The sequence below is a fragment of the Chanos chanos genome, chromosome 13 (genome assembly GCF_902362185.1).
Source record: "Chanos chanos chromosome 13, fChaCha1.1, whole genome shotgun sequence".
Classification (NCBI taxonomy): domain Eukaryota; kingdom Metazoa; phylum Chordata; class Actinopteri; order Gonorynchiformes; family Chanidae; genus Chanos; species Chanos chanos.
This window is the reverse complement of record NC_044507.1, coordinates 13,923,220-13,942,043: the sequence shown is the minus strand read 5'-3', so window position 1 is coordinate 13,942,043 and position 18,824 is coordinate 13,923,220. Positions and strand designations below refer to the sequence as shown.

At 44.1% G+C, this 18,824-nt stretch overlaps 1 protein-coding gene across 1 annotated transcript in view; it reads left to right on the top strand.

Annotated features, from left to right (window-relative positions):
* Nucleotides 1–18,824, top strand: part of cep112 (centrosomal protein 112) — a 94,233-nt gene extending 75,409 nt beyond the window's left edge. The window contains exons 23-26 of the mRNA XM_030790251.1: nt 9,223–9,312; nt 14,086–14,187; nt 17,309–17,373; nt 18,682–18,824. Of these exons, the coding sequence (XP_030646111.1) occupies nt 9,223–9,312; nt 14,086–14,187; nt 17,309–17,373; nt 18,682–18,685 (261 nt within the window). The 3' untranslated portion in view covers nt 18,686–18,824. The remainder of the gene's footprint in view (nt 1–9,222; nt 9,313–14,085; nt 14,188–17,308; nt 17,374–18,681) is intronic.

The window sequence follows — 18,824 nt, the reverse complement described above, 5'->3', positions numbered from 1 at the left end:
GTGTTTGTATGTGTCCTTGTTTTGTCTAATATGGCAGCATTTCCTAGGAGACACATATTTAGTTTGTAGCATGCTGGGTTTAGACTAATTGAGTCTGGTGTAGTAATAGGATTTAATAGCTATGCTGTTATAATGTTATTACAGATCTTTCTTAGCCACATTCTGTTCATTCTTGCTCCCCTCGTCACATTAGGCAGATCATGCCGTTTTTTTCTCTGTCAAGAAGCTCAGGTTCTAGCATATTATTGTCTGTCCCTATATCTCCTTGAATTTCTTCTCCAGCAGGACTATGTGTGTGTATGTAATAAACTCTTAGTGAGTCTTCTTTGAATAGGACAGAGAATGTTAACTATGGCAGACAAACCAGAACCAAGCACTGCTATTACCAGACCAAACATGCATTTACAAATATGCATGTATTTGTCTTCTGTTCACAGGATAGCCGCCCCATTGCCATAGAGTACACATGAATGTGTGTGTGTGTGTGTGTGTGTGTGTGTGTTTTTGACAGCTTCATCATCTGTGTCCTCATTAATGCAAGCCTAGATTGTGAACTGCTTTGTTAATGAGGCTCCAATTAAAGACTGACTTGTTTATTAAAGTCCGGACACGCAAGAAAGATAGACAAGCAGAACAGATAAGAAGAAGAGAGGAAAACTAGGGAAGGAGAAAGAAAGGCAACACTAAGAAGTGAGAGAACGTATGAGGGAGAGAGAGAGAGAGGGATGTTTACAGCGTGAGAGAAAGAGAAAACCGCTATTAGAGAGGGGAGAAAGGGAGAATGTGTGAATCAGGTTGTCTGTGGACACTCTGAATAACCGTGTCGCATGCTGACATTGTTTCCAAGCTGCTCACTTCAAAGGCGGATTATGAAAGCTAAAGGGGTTGAAAAGAAAACGCTGGGGTGAAAAAAAAAAAAAAAATAACATCAAAGTAAAGCGCATTTGAATGTAATAATCCCAAAACAGACCGATTGCGCTGCCTGCTATCAGATGTCCCCTCTCCTGTTGGCGAGGCTAAGCTCATGTTTGTTTTCAAGTCACCTAAAGTCCTACTTTGTCTCTCCTAAATCTCTCCCACGGATGCGTTTAGGCGAGAAACCGATACTCTTTTGTTTTAATTGCTTGCGTCACGCAGGTCTACTAAAAAAAAAACGATATCTTCAAACCCACAATTTCCAATGGGTTTCTTTTGTGGCCTTCACCCATTTTTGATGTTGGCAATGAGTTTTGTCAACACTCGCACTTCACTGCTGTCCCAACCACATTAGTAACCTTGTATTTCTCGATTTTTCTCACACGAACACACACACACACGCATACACACAAAACGAACCTGACATAAATCTTTACCTCACCAATGTCATCTTTCCCCTTAACTTTATCAGATATTGAGTGTTTTGGATATGCATATTGAGTTGTGCTTTGTTTAAGTTGTCTAAGTTCAAAGGCTCTGTAGAAGGGCTGTCAGCAGTAGCAGCACTGGATGTTTCCTACACACATATCAGCCTAGCGATTGGGGTAGCCAGGCACCGACAGGGAACTCTGCCAAGTGGCCCCACTGTTTGGCCTGTCAATTAGCTACTTTATAACAACTAAAGACACAGGCTCTCCATAGTCCTCTTACAATAAGAGAGCTCATAATCAGTGATTAAGCCCCGTCACCCCCCTCGTCCTCCCACAAGCGCTGGCTAATATCCGTCTCTCGCTCACTCGCTCAGTCAAATTCTTACGCTCGCCCGCCTTCTCTCTCATCTCTATTCACCCTCACATACTAACTCAGAACATGTGCCCCCCCACCCCCCGTCTCTCTGTCTGCCCCAGCAGGCCAATTCCCTATCTCTCTTCTCTTTCTTATCGCATTGTTCTCCTCCTTGCTTTTCCTCTATTCGTTGTGTAGAGAAGCCGGTAGGGCAGTCGTGCTCAAAAGACTCTGACGTCCTCACCAATGATGTTTCAGTCCAGTTAGAGCAGCCCCACCAGAGATGGAATAAACCCAAATCACTCTGCGTTTGGCTTCGTGATTGACAGTTGCATGTGGTACATCCTTTTTTTCTTTTCTTTTTTTTTCCCCCCCAAGTCTAGGACTATGGGCATCCTCCCCGTTTTCTATTTCTGATCAAAGATTTAGCAGTGTATGTATGACTCATATCAGTGCAGTTGCTTACAGTATTTGACCTCAGAGATTAAAGAGAATGCGGTGTGTCTGTGTCTGTGTGTCTGTGTGTGTGTGTGTGTGTGTGTGTGCGTGTGCGTGTGCATGTGCATGAGTGTTAACAGGAAGTGGCATGCAGGCCACAGATTTGAGGGCCCAGCTCTAATGTGCAGCTGGGTGGCCTTTCAGAGCAGGCAGCCCTGGTATAGTTTCCCTAGGCAAGCTGTTGTTTCAGCGAGGACACTGAGCCTGCCTACCTGCCAAGCCAGAGAGACTGGCTGGTAAATAAACAATAGAGCCCCACCCTTTGTGTCACAGTGCAAGGCTTTGATCTGCCCCGCCGGTCCTCCTCCCCTGCACAACGGTTCTGTTTTTTTCCCCTTTCTCTCTATTGTGGGTATCGTGGGTGCGGGGGGGGTGTGAGTGCGTTTCTTCAGTTAACATGCCAAGCAGCAGCCATGGCACAATAGACGCGTTATACTGACACTATATTTAGGTAACAGGAAAAAGAGCAACTCGAAAGCTTCGTCACTGTCAGAAGGCTGAAGTGTCGCCCCCCCCCCCCCCCCCCCCCCCCTCCCCCGTTTTCTTTTGTTCTGCCCTTCTCTAGCCTGTATGAGTAAGAATGCCACTTGGCTTTGCCCAGTACCGGTTTGGAGAGTCTAATGCATGTTTTAGTTTTGCAGGGCGAAACAGGCTCATTTTTCCGGGCCTTTCGGGCTGTCCAGGGCAGTGGTAGCAGTAACGGCGTAGCTGATGGTAGTTGGAGAGATAGCATTGCTGGTGGGAGGGACTCTGTGAGCAACATGAGGACAGCAGTAACCATGACTCTGTGCATTCCTCAGATGTAGAGCCACCCCTCTGCAACCTACCTCGGATTGTGTCTGTAATCCTGTGGCCTTCTTTAAAGGACACACCTGACCAGAGGTGGAGATGTGTGTGTGTTTGTGTGTGTGTTTGTGTGTTTGTTTGTTTGTGACAGTGCACATAGAGACTGACAGTTTAGGTGCTGTGCTTTAGTAGCCTCAAGGAAAGCTAGTTTGATTGTGCACAGACAACCTGTAAAATATACACACACCTCTGAGAGACTGTCTGAGAAGGCTCACACACACACACACACACACACACACACATACATACACGTGTGCATATTTCAGTCCTTGTCAGTGCATCTGACGCACCGACCTTCAGGCTCACCTGCAAGCAGCCCTGACTCTGCCCTTCACACACTCACACACACACACACACACACACACACACACACTCTAACTCTCTCTCTCATCTAACCGCCGCCCTGCTTCCACCCCCTCTTTCTCCACTCTGGTAAACTCTGAGTCATTTCAGCCTAACCACAATCATTTGATGTCTCCCACACACCTTCTCAGTGACGTGTCGTACAACTGCTCAGACAGGGCCTGTGCTGGCAGGAGATCCAGTGTCTATGCAGTGGTTAACACACGCCTGACTCCTGAATGAGTTCTGGCATGTGTGTGAGCTCTTACTCACTATGCACAGAGTGAGAGTGGCAGAAACAGAGGGAGGTTTCTACCCCCCTCTGGTGCAGGCATAATAAAGATGTTGGAAAGAGAGTGTGTTTGTGTGTGTGTGTGTAGGGGCTTGATGCAGTAATTGTTTGAGGTGGCTGATGTAGGCCAACGCCGTGTAACGACAGGAAGAGCCCAGGAACTCTGCAGCGGCACTCGTAACACACCCCAGAGACCAGAGCGCTCAGATTAACGCACCACACACACACACTCTGGATTTACATACACACATATAGACTCATTCAGGAGAAAATATAAACTAACACAAGCACTCGGAGGAAACATATCATAACAAACACACACTCTCAGAGGAGATATATGCACAAGCACATGCATGCAACACTCCAAGGAGACATAACCTAATACACACAAACTACACAAGAAGAGGAAGTAAGTCCTAACGCGTGTGCGCACGCACGCACACACACACACACACTCATTCTGAGGGAATATACCCTAACAAACATAGATGGACACACACAAACATATATATAGAGGGGGGATACGTGCTGGAGAACACGCACAGAAACACTCAAAGGAGACATAGCCTGATACACATAAACCGCACACAGAGCTGTGAGACCGTCAGGAGAAACATATCCTAACAAACACTTAGAGGAAATATATCCTAACCAACACACAGACACGCACACACGCACACACACTCGGGGGGGACCTACATACACAGGCATATGCACACAGACACTCATAGAAGTTATAACCTAATAAACACAATTACGCACTACAGAAAGGTAGCCATACATACACAGATGAGGCGTAGTTTAACCCAGATACACTCTAATGGATATGTGTGCACTCACACACATAAACATGGCATAGATGTGCTTATACAAACACATAGGGAGAAATGCAGCCTCGTCCATGAACTGTATGTAGATATAACTACATATACATGTAGACTTGAAAAGTGGAGGATGCAGTCATACATGACTCAGATCTGGCCTTTGTGTCACCTCTCTGAGGAACTTACTCAACTGGTTCAAAGCCAACCGTTTATGGTAGTGTCGTCATACCTTTGCTAATCTTCATGGGAGTTTTTCGCCATGGGAATGATGACTCAGAACGTATCTCAAGATGGAGGAAAAACAACCATGATACTCATTTGAAAAGGGGTTTGTTAGGCGGGGGTTTCAAAACCGGGTTTTTGCTGACTGACGAGTCCACGGGGCACGGGCAGATTCCCAGACACATTTGAACCCCCTATCCCAGGAAGCAACGCGAGATAACATCCTAGCATCTAACATCACGCGAAAAAGCCTTATTTTCTCCACTAGCAGTCTTCACAGCTTAGCTTCATACTTGACATCATACAGAACTCGGTCGGTGCAACTACCCTGAATGGAAGAAGCATTTTAAAATCCCCCCCCCCCTCCAAACTCTCTTTCTAACTGTTGCACTTTACAAAAGCTCAAGGGTACAGAAATAAGGCAGAAGACAGTTTTGTTTCTGGATTTTTCTATCACTCTCTCAAGCAGAGTTTAACAGCATCAGGTCTACTTTAATTACGGCGCACAGTGGACGAGCTCTTTTCTCCCTACCACAAACTGCCTTTGTATTTGTAGTCTGTTCAAGGATTTTTAAAGGACGTGTTGGCATGCGCAGGCCTTGGCAGAGGAAGCAGGGGATGGTATTGAACTGTTATTGTTTGAAAAGCATGTAAGCGGCCTTCACAGCAGCCGAGCCACCACTGAGAACAAAAAAAAGGGGGGGGAAGGGGAGAGGGGGGGGGTTGGGAAAGAAAGAAAGCCTCGCACAGCTCAACAGAAGCTTTAAAGAGACGCAAACCCAATCTTGCTTTTTTTTTTTTTTTTTTTTTTACATCCCAGCCATCAGAAGGTGTGCCAGAGAAGAAAATGAAGCAAACCTCAAAATCACTCTCCCAGCACTTCCCTCTCTCTCTCTCTCTCTCTTTCTCTCTCCCTCCTCCACCTCCTCTCTTCCTCCCTCCTCACTCACTTTAAGTCTGTTGATGAATGCAAACATCAAAAGACTGTGTTCTGAGAATATACATTGTTGGTGCAGCAACCGTGCAAGAAGTTACAGACCTTTTTTTTCTTTTTTTTTTCCTTCTTCTTCTTCTTCTTCTGCCACGGATCCACCAATCAATGGTAGGGCTCAAAAGAGCTCATCTCATCTCTGCATTTCCTTCCCCCCCCCCTTCTCTTTTTCCTCTCATCTTCATCCTCTTCATCATCATCGTCGTCATCACAGCTTTCATCGTCTTCATGCCTGATCAGCCAGCCCTGACAGAGAACAGAGAGTGTGGGGCACCTCCATAATTTAGCAGTGGAGACATTCTCCCACCCAGCCAGATTGATGTGTGCACTGAGACCTCCAAGCCAGAGTTCTGGAGGTTTCTATAGTTTTGAAGTAGTCATGCTCGTTGTCATTAAAAGACCTCTTTAATCTGAAGCTTGGAAAAGTTCTTAGAGCAACACTGCAAATAGAAATTCCACATGAAGAGCCGTCTAGTGCTAACAAAACATGGCCGGGAGTTTAAAGGGGCCCTGAATTTTCTTTCTTTTTTTTTTTTTTTCTTCTTCCTCCCTGCTCTCTCTTCTTCTCTTCCTTTTCTGTTGCCTTTACTTTACCCGAGGGAAACATACTTGCCTTATCTTTACAGGAAGACCACCCAGGAAAAATGACTCAGGTCTCACCTTTGAGAGAGAGAGAGAGAGAGACGGAGAAAGAGCGTGTGTGTGTGTGTGTGTGTGTGTGTGTGTATGAGTATTAAACTGTGTGTTTAGGTTTTAAGTCTCTTTTGGCTTCGCTGATTACGTCCTAACACAACAGCAGGTCTGTACGTGTGTGAATGCACTGTGTATGTTTTGTGTGTGTGTTTTGGTAATCTTCAGGGATAAACAGGCCACCACTGGGGTAGAGAGGACATTGACGTGCTTGTTTCCCTCTCCCTGTGGTAGTCAGCAGGCAGACACCCCCCCCACCCCACCCATTGCCCCCCTCCCTGTCAGGAATTCGAATGTTCCACATTTGCTGGCTGTTTAGATTGATCCTACACTGGATGACTGATAAAGACCATATCACTTTAGCCATCTGGACCCTGTTTGGAGAGATTCTCCATAGAAAATCACACGTTCACGCAGGGAAGAACAACAGCTGCACCACGTTCCCACAGCACCCCTGGACAGGGAAGGTTTGGGAAAAAACACAGACTGTATCTAGGTGTATCCAGGATCATGCATAGACTATAGGCCTAAACACTGAATGAGTGCAGATGGCTACCTGTGAGATCAGACAAGTATGCGGGGCCTAGTGGATTCTCTATTTAAGGACACAGCTTTAGGCTGAAGTGATGTACTCTGTATGGGTTGCCTTGGCTGACTGGTCTTTCAGAACGCCCTCAGACAGCTCTGGCTTGATCTGGACTTGCACTACAAAGGATCTCTGACTTGAGATACAAACCACACTGACTTATCTGAATCGTTAATGGAAGTTGGAGATGACTTGCCCGTTCATGACAAAGATAGAGATATTCTCATGTCCCCTTTTTTCTCGTCTGAGTACGCAACGCTCTAGTGTTTCATTAATCTCAGGAGAACCACATCAAAGCGTCCCAGCTAGTTACAGTCAGAACGCTTCCAGGAAATGTTACCACAGTAAAGCTGCGTCATTCCTGCCTGGGTCATAGGCTCTGTAACCCATCACCATCACAACTGGGACCTGTGTTGTTTGGCCCCAAGGGAATCATGGGGAATCTGGGACACATGCCCCGCCGCCCTATCACCCCCACCCCTCTGTTTGGGGAAATTGGCGTGGGTGAATCGCTCCGAGCGGCCTCACAGTCTCTACACGTTCGCCCGTCGCCCGCGTGACCTCTCTGAGCGCCACGAGGCGGCCTAATGTTTTTCTTGTACTAGCTTTATATCAGCTGTAACGCATTCACGTTATTGGTTCCGGCAGCGGACTGGTAACTGCTATGGTAGCGTCAGTTACTACAGAACCTGTACGCAAAGCACCGTTATTACCAATTTAGAATATGCCATCTAGGAGCGCTTTGTTATAACCATAAAGAGGGTAGACTAATTGATTGTATTTATTCTGTAAATACACAGTAGTTAAGGACAGGCAGTGTGAAATTTAAAGAATGGAAAAAGGCAAGGGAACGTGTTTGTGTGTGTGTAGAGGATTATGGGACACAGACTGACAAATAGTTAATGCAGCATATCACTATATTTCACTGTGAACAGCTTGGTTTGTGTTGGGAACATTGTTATGGAGAGCATACAAAGGGAACTGTTCATAAACAAATGAAGGAGACCGGGATGTTCCGTTTGTCTGGCCTGGAATGAGAAAAAGCTGATTCAGTACATGAAAACATGACATCCATCTGTCTGATTCAAGAGGAACACTTCATGATTTCCAGCCCAGAACGTTTCAGACCCTTAACATTGTGTGGCGTAGTCATTTCCAAAAAAATGAGATGAGATTTTTATGTCCTTGAACTTGAAAAGTGTTCCTTTTAATTTAGAAATGCATTTCTACTCGTGAACCCTCATGGTTGCTATTCATTTTGTCATTCCAAACCTTACCAGCTTCTGGTAGATATCATAATCATTTTCTTTTACTCACTTTCTTGAACAAACCTAATAACAGAATAGTGTTTGAGAGGATGAAAATGTTAATTACACTCTGAAGGAAGGAAGTAATCTACACATTTTACCTTGTTGTATTTAAAATATTTTAGAAATATACTCATGCTATTTTAGGTGATATTTGACTGAGAAAATCGGAGAACATTCTTACACACACGTTTGTATTTGTTGAAACTGCAGGCATTACTCAAAGCAAATGTGAACATCACCTGAAATTTCCATTGTTCCAGTTCATTTGCAACACTTGCTACACTAAAAGAATTATGGAGACAGCTTATGACTGGCTCCAATACCTGTTACACACAGATACACATGTGCACACACAGAATTAGCCTCAGTTTTCTTCCTTCCACATGCCACGTGAGGTTTTTCTCCCGATTGCTTTCTGTTGTTAATTCTGCTTGTCATGAAGAATAATCAAAACTGAAACGTACAGATGTGTGGTGGAAACATCTGTTTCGGAGTGCGGGACAGGAACTGTGCCTGTCCATGTGCTATCACTTACAGACAAAGGAAAATTCTCTCTCTCTCTCTCTCTCTCTCTCTCTCTCTCTCTCAGTAGTGCCTTCCTTGAAAACTGTGAAATACATCGAACATTTTCATTTAAAAAAAAAAGAATATGATTAGCTCTGTTTATGTATCTAAACGTTTTAGTAATGACTCAAAGTCTTGATGCAATATGAAATGCATACAGCACATGTATGAAAATTTGAGATGCATTTCATAGCCTATACAGTACGCGTTAAAATTCCTTATTGACACACGCTGACTTTATTTGACAAAGATGCCTCAAATTTTCCTTTTCCATCTCAGTCGCGCCGTTCCTGAGAACCTATGAACTCACATGTCCCTCCCGTCTCTCTACCTCCGCCTCTGTCTCTACACTACAGGTTCTCCAGGAGAGGGTGGAGGCCTTACAGAGGCAGATACACACGGCTGAAAAGAAGCTGATGACCAGAGAGCTCGAGAGCCAGGAGCAGGTACAGTTACACGCAAAAGGCCCCTGAGCCCAGAACCACTGGCCCCTAGAGGGTCAGACAGGAGGTGCATCTCCCCACTCAGTCACTGATACGCCCCGCATACACATTTTCCACATTCCTGGAGATCCGGCTTCAAGAACCATCGCCCAGGGCCAGGAATGCCAACTCTGCTTCTGAGGGAAGCCTGGGTAATAACAGGCTGCTTTGACCTTGACACAGAGCAAGAGAGGGAAAAAAAAAAAAGGGATGGTAATTAGTAGATTGGAGGCCGTGGCTGATTTCTTTGACCTGGTATGCGCTCTCAGACACCCTTTTGTCCTGTAAACCTTTTGCAACCTTCTCAGTTCTGCAGACATCTTAGGCTGACGCATCTGTTAAACTGAAGACTGGCTCACTCACACAGCAGCTGCAGAGAATTGGCACTTTTTTTCATCCAAAGACCTCCAAAAATGCCTTTTATGTATTAGAGAGCTAATAGATCACCCATTTGACTTGAAGCAGTTATGAAAAGCACAACTCAACGTCTAGACAATTAGGGTTATTCAGCAGGCCGGTCTTAGAGCAGTTCGTTTTCAGACAAAAGGAGGTACAGATGTTGCAGGTCTGAAAGGTTGCTTTTAATATTAACCCTGTAATACACTCCAATTCAGTAGTCATCTCAAAATGATCTTTTCAAGCTTGCACACATACCTTAATAAAACTGGTAGTGTCAGTTGTGCAGAGTGTTCTGGATTCAACGTCAATGTTCAGTCTGAGCTCTGTAAGTAGACAAGGGAGGGCCCCTGCCTCAGAAAAATGTGATCGTCCCCTTCATGCTTTCAGTAGAGGAGGAAAGGAATATCTACTCCCACCTCATAAACTCCCAGACCATCACACATCTCATCCAGGGTCAGAGCTCACACCGCACAAACACTTCAGCAACGTGTATGTGTGCGTGCGTGCGTGCGTGCGTGCGTGTGCGTGTGCGTGCACATATGTACAAGCGGTAATAAAAGTTGGGGCCTTCTCTCTTTCCGTGCAGTGTTATTGGCCCAGTTTATCTTCCAAGACATGTCTTTGTAATATGATCCGTAGCACGCAAAAAAAAAAAAACAGCACTTTTTCTGCCCAGACTTCAAACAGATGTTCCTAACCTCACACCCACCCTATGAGCCTACCTGGCACAAAATATCAGACCGCTAACGTACAATGTGGCTCACTCTCTCTGCCACACAGGATGAAAACATTAAGCTAATAGAGCTTTAAAGATACTGAAAGATGACACTACTCTCTAAGAGCTTTGTTCCCCGGGCATCGTCAGTTGTTGTCTTTTTGAGTTAGATTTAACACTGTTCGTTATACTCCCTGACATGTTTGCGTCGCGCTCACTGTAAAAGATGGCTTCATCGTAAGCCGAACATTCAATTCTTTACACATTTTCTTTCCACGGCAGAAAACTCTACAATGTTTCTTTGGTGTGATTAACAGGTTTTTGTTCAATTCTTGAAAACTTGGAAAACACAAAGCCTTAAACAGAGTTACAAAACTGTGCTGAAAAATGTGTTTAAGTACGGCGGTGTGATTTTCCGTTGAGCACTGTCGCTAAGCTATACTTTGAATGCTAGTTTAGTTTTATTTGTTATTTGACAGTAACTGCACTTGAAAATCAATTACGCCAATGTCATCTCTCTGTCGCTCTACACATGTGGTACCAGAGCAGGAAACACAAAACATAATTAAATCCAATACAAGGCAATATATGACCTAACAACTGGAAAACACATACCAGTACATTTCATGACACGCAGCTCAAAACAGCAGCATAAACTGTGGCTGTTAAGTCAGAGAAAGCCCATCTGTATGGCATTTAAACTCAGCAGTCCTGCGTTTTGCAGTGAGTCTCGCTGGCAGAGAGGAAGCCGGAGGCCTCACCTGAGATCGTTTAAATCCGTTTGCGCGCAGAAGAACCAAATGTCTCTGAGGCCTGTTGACTGGGAGCAGTCAGACAGAATTATTAAGCTTCTATAATACTAATGCCTTGTCACTTCAGTCTGTGTCTGAGTGACACATCACAAGGCGTTGCTTTGCCTCGTAACTTAATAAAGAGCTCTTCCAGTCTCTTAATTTCCTCTCTGCCACAACTTGAAATGCCATTTTTACTCTCTTCACAGCAAACCTCCTCACTTTTCAAAATTGCTTCCCCACTCAACTTGTGTGCTCCGCTCCTCCCGATCTAGAGACGCAAACTTTTGTGAGTGGCGCAGGTTTTGATGTACCTCCTTGTATCTGACAAGGTTTTTTGTCAGTCACACGTTTTTTTTCCGACGCACTCACGCACTCTTTCCGTTCCCTCATTAACATACATCAAGCTCCTACCGACATGACAAACTTCATTTGAACGTTCAAAGCGTTGAGGCCTTGTTGCTTTCAGCTGGCAGCTGTCAAAAATCCCAGCAAGTGACACAGCGCGCCAAACAAAGTCAAACGCAAGCACAATCTAAAGGCTATATATAGATGAAATGGTGTCATTTTAAGAGAGAAAGGGGGGGGGGAGACGTGTGCTTCTCTCAATCTTCAAAATGCAGTGCGCTTCATCAGGAACACACACGTACACACAAACACACACACGCACACATGCAAAAAAAAAAACTTTTTAAAAGACAAGAGGATAAAACTGTTCACATGTATAAGCCATATTGTTGAGCGATGAGTTTTATGCACTGGAGAATAAGGCCTTTTTAATCTGTATCATCAGTGGCTAGAAAACTCCTGTGTGGGTTTGATCAGTCAGTGTCATCAGAATGCTTTGTCTTTTCTTTTGCGGGGATCTAGAATCCCTCTTCATGCATTTAGATTGAAAATAACCCTTTACTGTCACAGTACGTTCATCTCACAGGGAAAACGTTCAAACCCCATATCTGTCACGGTCCTGAAGATACCGCACATCAACGTCAAATCCCCTTCATGATGAACATCAGTCAAAGGATCTACAATATGTCTGATATTCCGTCGCCCGCAGTAGTTTTTTAACGTACAGGATGGCTCCTAAACAGGCTTACTGCACTCCCATCAAGCTGCTTAGTAAACAAGGACAAAGCACTGGCAAGCTCTGGCAGCAATTACTGACACTTAGCCAAAGGAAAGCTCCCAGCTGTTGTGGGATACTCTGGTCTCTCTCCTCATGTCTAGCACATTAAACCCCAAGCCGATCCCTGTTCACTCCGAGACAGAGGAAAATGTGCTTAATATGGACGGGCAGCCCGGTCCACCTGTGGCTAGCTTAGCACAGCTGCTGGGGAGTTTTCTCAGTTTAGATCTGTCCCATGCCTAATAGAAGGAGCTAATAGAGTCATCCACATCAGGGCTGCTGGCCAGAAAGAGTCCTGCATTATGAAACATGTCCTACTCCATAAGCAAAAAAAGCTCTCCGGTTTCTAACAGATGCCTGTTACCTCCCTCGGTGTCTGAGGCAAACGCTCACAAAACGCCAGCTTCAGTTTTACACAGGCCTCGCTGTACAGGAACCAGTGCTTGCTGTGTTGTGAAGTCTCATAAGGCAAGCTGTGTTGATTTGTATGTGTATCTCGAGAACGTGATGGAGACAAAGACTGCTGGCTAAGGTTTAAGGCCACTTAGGCATTTTTTTTTTTTTTTTTGACTTAGTGATGTCATTGCTCAAATGTACACAGACAGTTTGGTCCCTGAGACACACTCATGCAGTTTTGATTTCCATCTCCATAAATCACAGTTGCAATAACTTCACCACTATCGTTTTTTTTTGGGGGGGGGGGGGGGGGGGTGTCTCTCGGCGCAATAAGACTTTTTGCGTTTCACTTTCAACTTGTGTGACTGAGATTACAACCTTCTAATATTATTTTCTGGATCCGTTCAAAGGATTTGTGTTTCTCTGGTTTCTTTCTATATGACGAATAGAAGAAGTGAAATTGATCATGTTTTTTTTCTGTCTGATGTTGGCTGGCCCGGCATTGGAATTATGGGTAAGAAAGAGGAGGGGAAAAATTGGCGAAGTGGCAAAGGCCTAATCTACGCCACACTGTGCAGGGACCAAAAAAGAATGGAGTGCTGTATTCAGATCATTTAGTCTCTAGCTCTTTGAAGTGTCTCCCAATCCTTTTATTGTGCCCTGAAAGATTAATTACAGCTAGCTAGTACAATCAGTTAAATCCACAACAGGAAAATTATTTTAGGAAAGGCAATCATCGTTTTTCTCTCTCCCTCTCTCTCTCTCTCTCTCTCTCTCTTCCTTTAACAAAAAAAAAAGAAAGAGGAGGAAAAGACGTCCATCTTTAAAGACGGGAAAACTTGCATCCAAGGGGTCTGCGTAGTCTCAAATTGGTGCCTTATGCCCTGAGCCCCCCTGCTCGGCTGAGCGTGGATAGATCACCGGTATACCTCATTTTCTCCAACGCTGGAGAGTTTTAGAGGAGCTTCACCTTCCCCCCATAGCTTCTGCAGACATGACCTTCAAACCTAGTCTCTCTCTACAGTATCATGTGTCCCGTTAATTCAGCAGTTTTGACAGAAAGCAACTCCCCGGTGCTTGTGTATGGGGTAGAAGGGGGGATTCCTAACCAAAGTATTTGAGTCCTGTCTTCAGGCCTTGGTTTGTAGTGTGTAATTTAGGGCGAGACAGACTGTTCTCCTTTACAGAGAACTTTGTTGGGTTCATGTGTTCTGCTCTCAAATCCAGGCTCCTGTGGGCTGACCACAGTGTGTGGTGGACTGCTGGGGGCACTGGGGCTGAGCATTTTCTCTCTCTCTCTCTCTGTCTAGATTACACAGATTCGTCAGGAGTGTGAGAACAAAATCAAGGGCCTGATGCCTGCAGAGCTTAGGCAGGAGCTGGAGGATACCATTGCATCACTCAAGTCACAGGTAGGCATCACACACACACACACACACACCCCCACCCTCAGCACTAAATTTTTACACACGCTTAGACCTGTAGCACCTGGAGTACCATCGCAATATATATATATATACTGTATTCTGTGATTTATATTTAAACAGACACACACGCCTCGTTATAGAGCAATGGTTGTCAAAATTTTCATCACCTGTCCACTAAAATAATGCTTGCAGAGATTTGCAACCTCTAAGGTGCTCTGTACAATCACATATGTACACGGTATGTTAGGACCATATATACGTTTTCTCGCACATTAAATCATTTTGGCATGAACAACTTGTTTGTGTCATCGAGACAGGTGAGCGTACAGCTTTCCTGAGCGCAACTCCAAAAAGTGTTTGATGCTGGAGACAGTCATATGTTGTAAATATTCTATATACTCTAGAACCGTGATTGTGCATTTAATATAGAAAAAACATTTGAATGAAAAAACAATATCAGATGTTACCGCTGCATTTTTATCCCACATTCTAGAAATCTCAGAGCCCTTTAAAAAGCTCTCTGAACCTCTACTTTGAGAGGCATGGATTAGGAGTACACCCACTTACACACACACACACACACACACACACACACACACACACAAACATTCAACCACACCTCTAGACTTATGGAGCTCAGACAGACAGTTCAGAACTGTACAGCCAAGCTGAAATCACTGGTAATTAGAGTAAAACAGACTTCTACCACAGCACATACACACATTATCTCAGCACACACAAGCTCACACACGCCAAACAATTAGTTCAAGAGGAGTTCTCATCAACCTCTAAAGATATTTTTTTTTCACTTGACTGCTTGAATTGATAAAAGATTTCTTATAAAACTTCTACACCAGTAATTTTTCGTGTTAAATTCATGTTTATAGCAAATTTATTATTGCACTGTTAAGGAAAGAAAAACAACCAAATACCATATTATTCAAATGTGTCCTTCATATTTTCTGACTAAAAGGCATACTGATGAACATGAAATCTACAGTAAAATATTACTTTTTTTTTTTTTTTTTAATTTTCTGTGATCAGAATTTTTGACCATACTTTTCATACTCTCGGTTCATGTCCTGATGTATAAAACGGCTAGCTCTATGCATGGGGTTTAGCTACTCTATGTTGCTTTGTCCCAGATCAGAGAGACACATTCTCTCTACCCCTTACAAAGCAGCGTGTCCTTTGGCTGTTTGTCATTGGAACAGAGGCAAAAACCTTGTGGCTTTGAACTGGAGTGTCTCTTGTTTATGTGATTTTTTGGGGGGGGTGGGTGGGGGTGGCGGGACGACCATGGTATAACAAGAAGTGTGAGTTCTTCCATAGAACATGGATCTAATTTGGCCATTGGGCTTTGAAGTCTCAGCCCCACTTCATCTTCCAGTGCACAATTATAGCCTGCGACCACATTGATACAAGCTTCAAGGGCTCCATCCAGCCAGTTATTAGTTACAGTGAGCCTTGTTCAACATGACACTGTGGTGGGGAATTTTTGTTAAACATTTCAAATCTAAACAATAGCCCTTTTCTGTCGGCCATGGTTCTGGGGGCCCCACTGAACAACATTTCGAGAGCGCGAGTTCAAAGGCCCGGGCGCCCGCCGTTGAATAGCTTCGTCTAGATTCTTTTCAGATCATGGCCACAGTTCTGTGATCTGCTATGTTTATATATTGTAATTCGTGACTGGCCCGGCCTGTTCTCTCATTGAATATGTTGAGTGTTGCACATTGCAGTGTGATTCTTTGTGCCCCCCCCCTCCACCCCCCCCCCCCCCCCACAAAAACAAAACCAGCAGCATTTCAGGCATCTAACCATAGTATAGTTTGTATTCCATTTCAAAAAAACAGTGCATGAATTCCCTACGACTGTAACTCTAGATCCTCTCTGAGGTTTGCTCAAGAATAGAGCTGTCTTCTGCAAAAATCATAAAATAAAGACAGAACAATGGACCTTCTCTAAAGTTTATACAAGGTTAATGGCAGTGATACCCATGTATTACATGTGTTTTTATGGAAATACAGTATGTCTTCATTTATCTAGATTTATATTTTGGCATTTTAGGAATAATACAAAAACCTCGCAGAAGAAATATCGAGTCGTTTCTCCAGAAATAGCAGTTCTGCTCCTTCTGTTTCGTGTTTTCGGCTTTCGTATATAATACAGCCGGCCCTCCGTATCCGCGGGGGATTGGTTCCAGGACTTCCCGCAGATACCAAAATCCGCGGACGCTCAAGTCCCGTGTATAAAATAGTGCAGTATTTGCATGTAACCTACGCACATCCTCCCGTATATTTTAAATAATCTATAGATTACCCATAATACCTAAGCCAATGTAAATGCTATGTAAATGGTTGTTACACTGTATTGTTTTGGGAACAACGACATGAAAAAAGTCTGTACATGTTCAGTACAGACACAACCATCGTAGGCCTAACTACATAGTACATGCACGTCAGCAGCATGTCATTTGATGACCTGAAAGAGGAATGCATAGAATAAAACACAGAATATTTCAAATACAAGTACATATAGAAAATCTAATTATAAATAGAGAAAATATAAATGTTTTAAAATACAAGTAGCGAATGAACAGGACGCGAGCCGAACGTCGCTCAAACAACGAGTGCTGGAGAGAGACTGAGGATCTGTGAAATCGCGGGAGGTTACAGCAGGGTATGCCTACACGTCACTTCATTCACGTGGATTCAGCATAGTGCTCGGCACGCGGCAAATTCAACTTTTGTTTTTTCGGAACTTTCTGGACTTTTTTTCTCCTGAATACTTTCGATCCGCGGTTGGTTAAATCCGCGGATAAGTAGGGCCAACCGTACTCATATCAAATGCTAATTATTAAACCATCAAACCATTGTCCAATGAGGTCTCCTGGCACAACCAAGCCAGTGCCTCAATATCTGTTTTTTTTTGTTGTTCTTCTTTTCTTTTTTTCTTTTCTCTTCAGTCACTCTATCAGAGTGTTTGTCTAGAGAGTGTCTTATAGGAAAGAGAACTGAATTCCTGCATGTCTCCTTCATTCCTCTGCTGTCTTATAGATCCAGATTCCCCATACACCTCTAATCACTCATGTGTTTGTTGGCCACAGGTCAACTTCCTACAGAAGAGAGCCTCCGTACTGCAGGAGGACCTGGACGCCTGCCGCAGCAGAAGGTTAGTCTCTCTCTCTCTCTCTCTCACACGCACGCGCACACACACACATTAACTTTTACTCCTGTACTCTTGGGCCTGCTCACCTGCGGGTATTAACACAAAGCTGTTCATTCCCATCGGAAATAGAGAAAAACCTTTTCAAATACACACCTTTGCAGACATACCCGTGCGCACAGACAGGCACCAAACATTCAGATCTGGTCACCCTAATCTGAATAATAATTATTAGGAAACTGATTGTTTTCAAAACTCCATAAATGCTCAGATGTCTTTGATGCACACAGATTTTGACATGAGTTAATGTTCTTGATGTGTACACAGCTCCCTTTCAGCATCTTTGACATGCCATCTGTTCATTAGCCATTTATACCAAACCGCAACATGCATATGTAAAGCGTCTATACAGACAACAGATAAAAACACCATTCAAATGGATACATACTATCACCAAGCATGCTTCACCTGATGGTCTGACCCAGGGGGCGGTTCCTAACTGAACCTAACTTAGTTCCCCAGGACACCTGGGTTGGGCGGTCTATCAGGCAGTTCCTTCCCCCTCCCCCGCCCTCCACAGCTCCAGGTGTGAAAAGGTGCTTTTGATCACGCCGGGGAAAAAAAAAAACAAACAGTGGCAGGTCTCTGTGCTGGCATGTGATTGATGCCCGCTTCCTCCTTTTCTTTAATTGCCATTCTTTGTGTTTGGGGAGGGATCTTGGCTATTCAAATATTGGCCTACTTGAACTGGAAGTGGAGTGACCTGCCGCAGAAGCTCAGAGAGAGAGAGAGTGAGAGATGATATGGTCTTAGTGAGATTACATCTTCTCTGGTCATATCTCAGTTTGCTCTGAACCCACTGTAGACCAGACACCAGAATCTAATGCATAAGGCCACTCTTACCACTGTCCAAGGTAGAGCAGAGTCGAGTGGACCAAAACAAATGTGTTCAGATCACTGTGTGCATTACCTGTATCCACTCCATTACCTGTAAATGTTGAGTGATGCATGTCAACAGGTCTTTTTCTCAGTCACCCTCCTCAGAAATGCCCCCCTCCTTCCTTACACACACACACACACACACACACACACACACACACACACACACACACACATACATACCTGCAGCTCAAAGGCCTGGGGAGTATGTGGAACATTCCGGGCAAAGCCTCTCTCGGATCAAACAATGTAAACATTTTATATGTTTTAAGGTCTGTATTCTAAATGTTACTGTTTACAGGTTTTGTTTAAGTATGTATTGAGTTTCGAATGTTTTCGGGCACATACGTGACCATTTTCTTTCCTTTTCTCCAGATAACCAGGAGTAATCAGCACCTTAAGTTCTGTGTGCAGAGAGGACAGAAAAGAAAACCTCTCCCAATTAAATGTGAGCCTCATCGTATCTCTGTCTCGTCCCCATTCTGTCCAAAAGTCAGAGAGACTGTGCCATTTCTGTG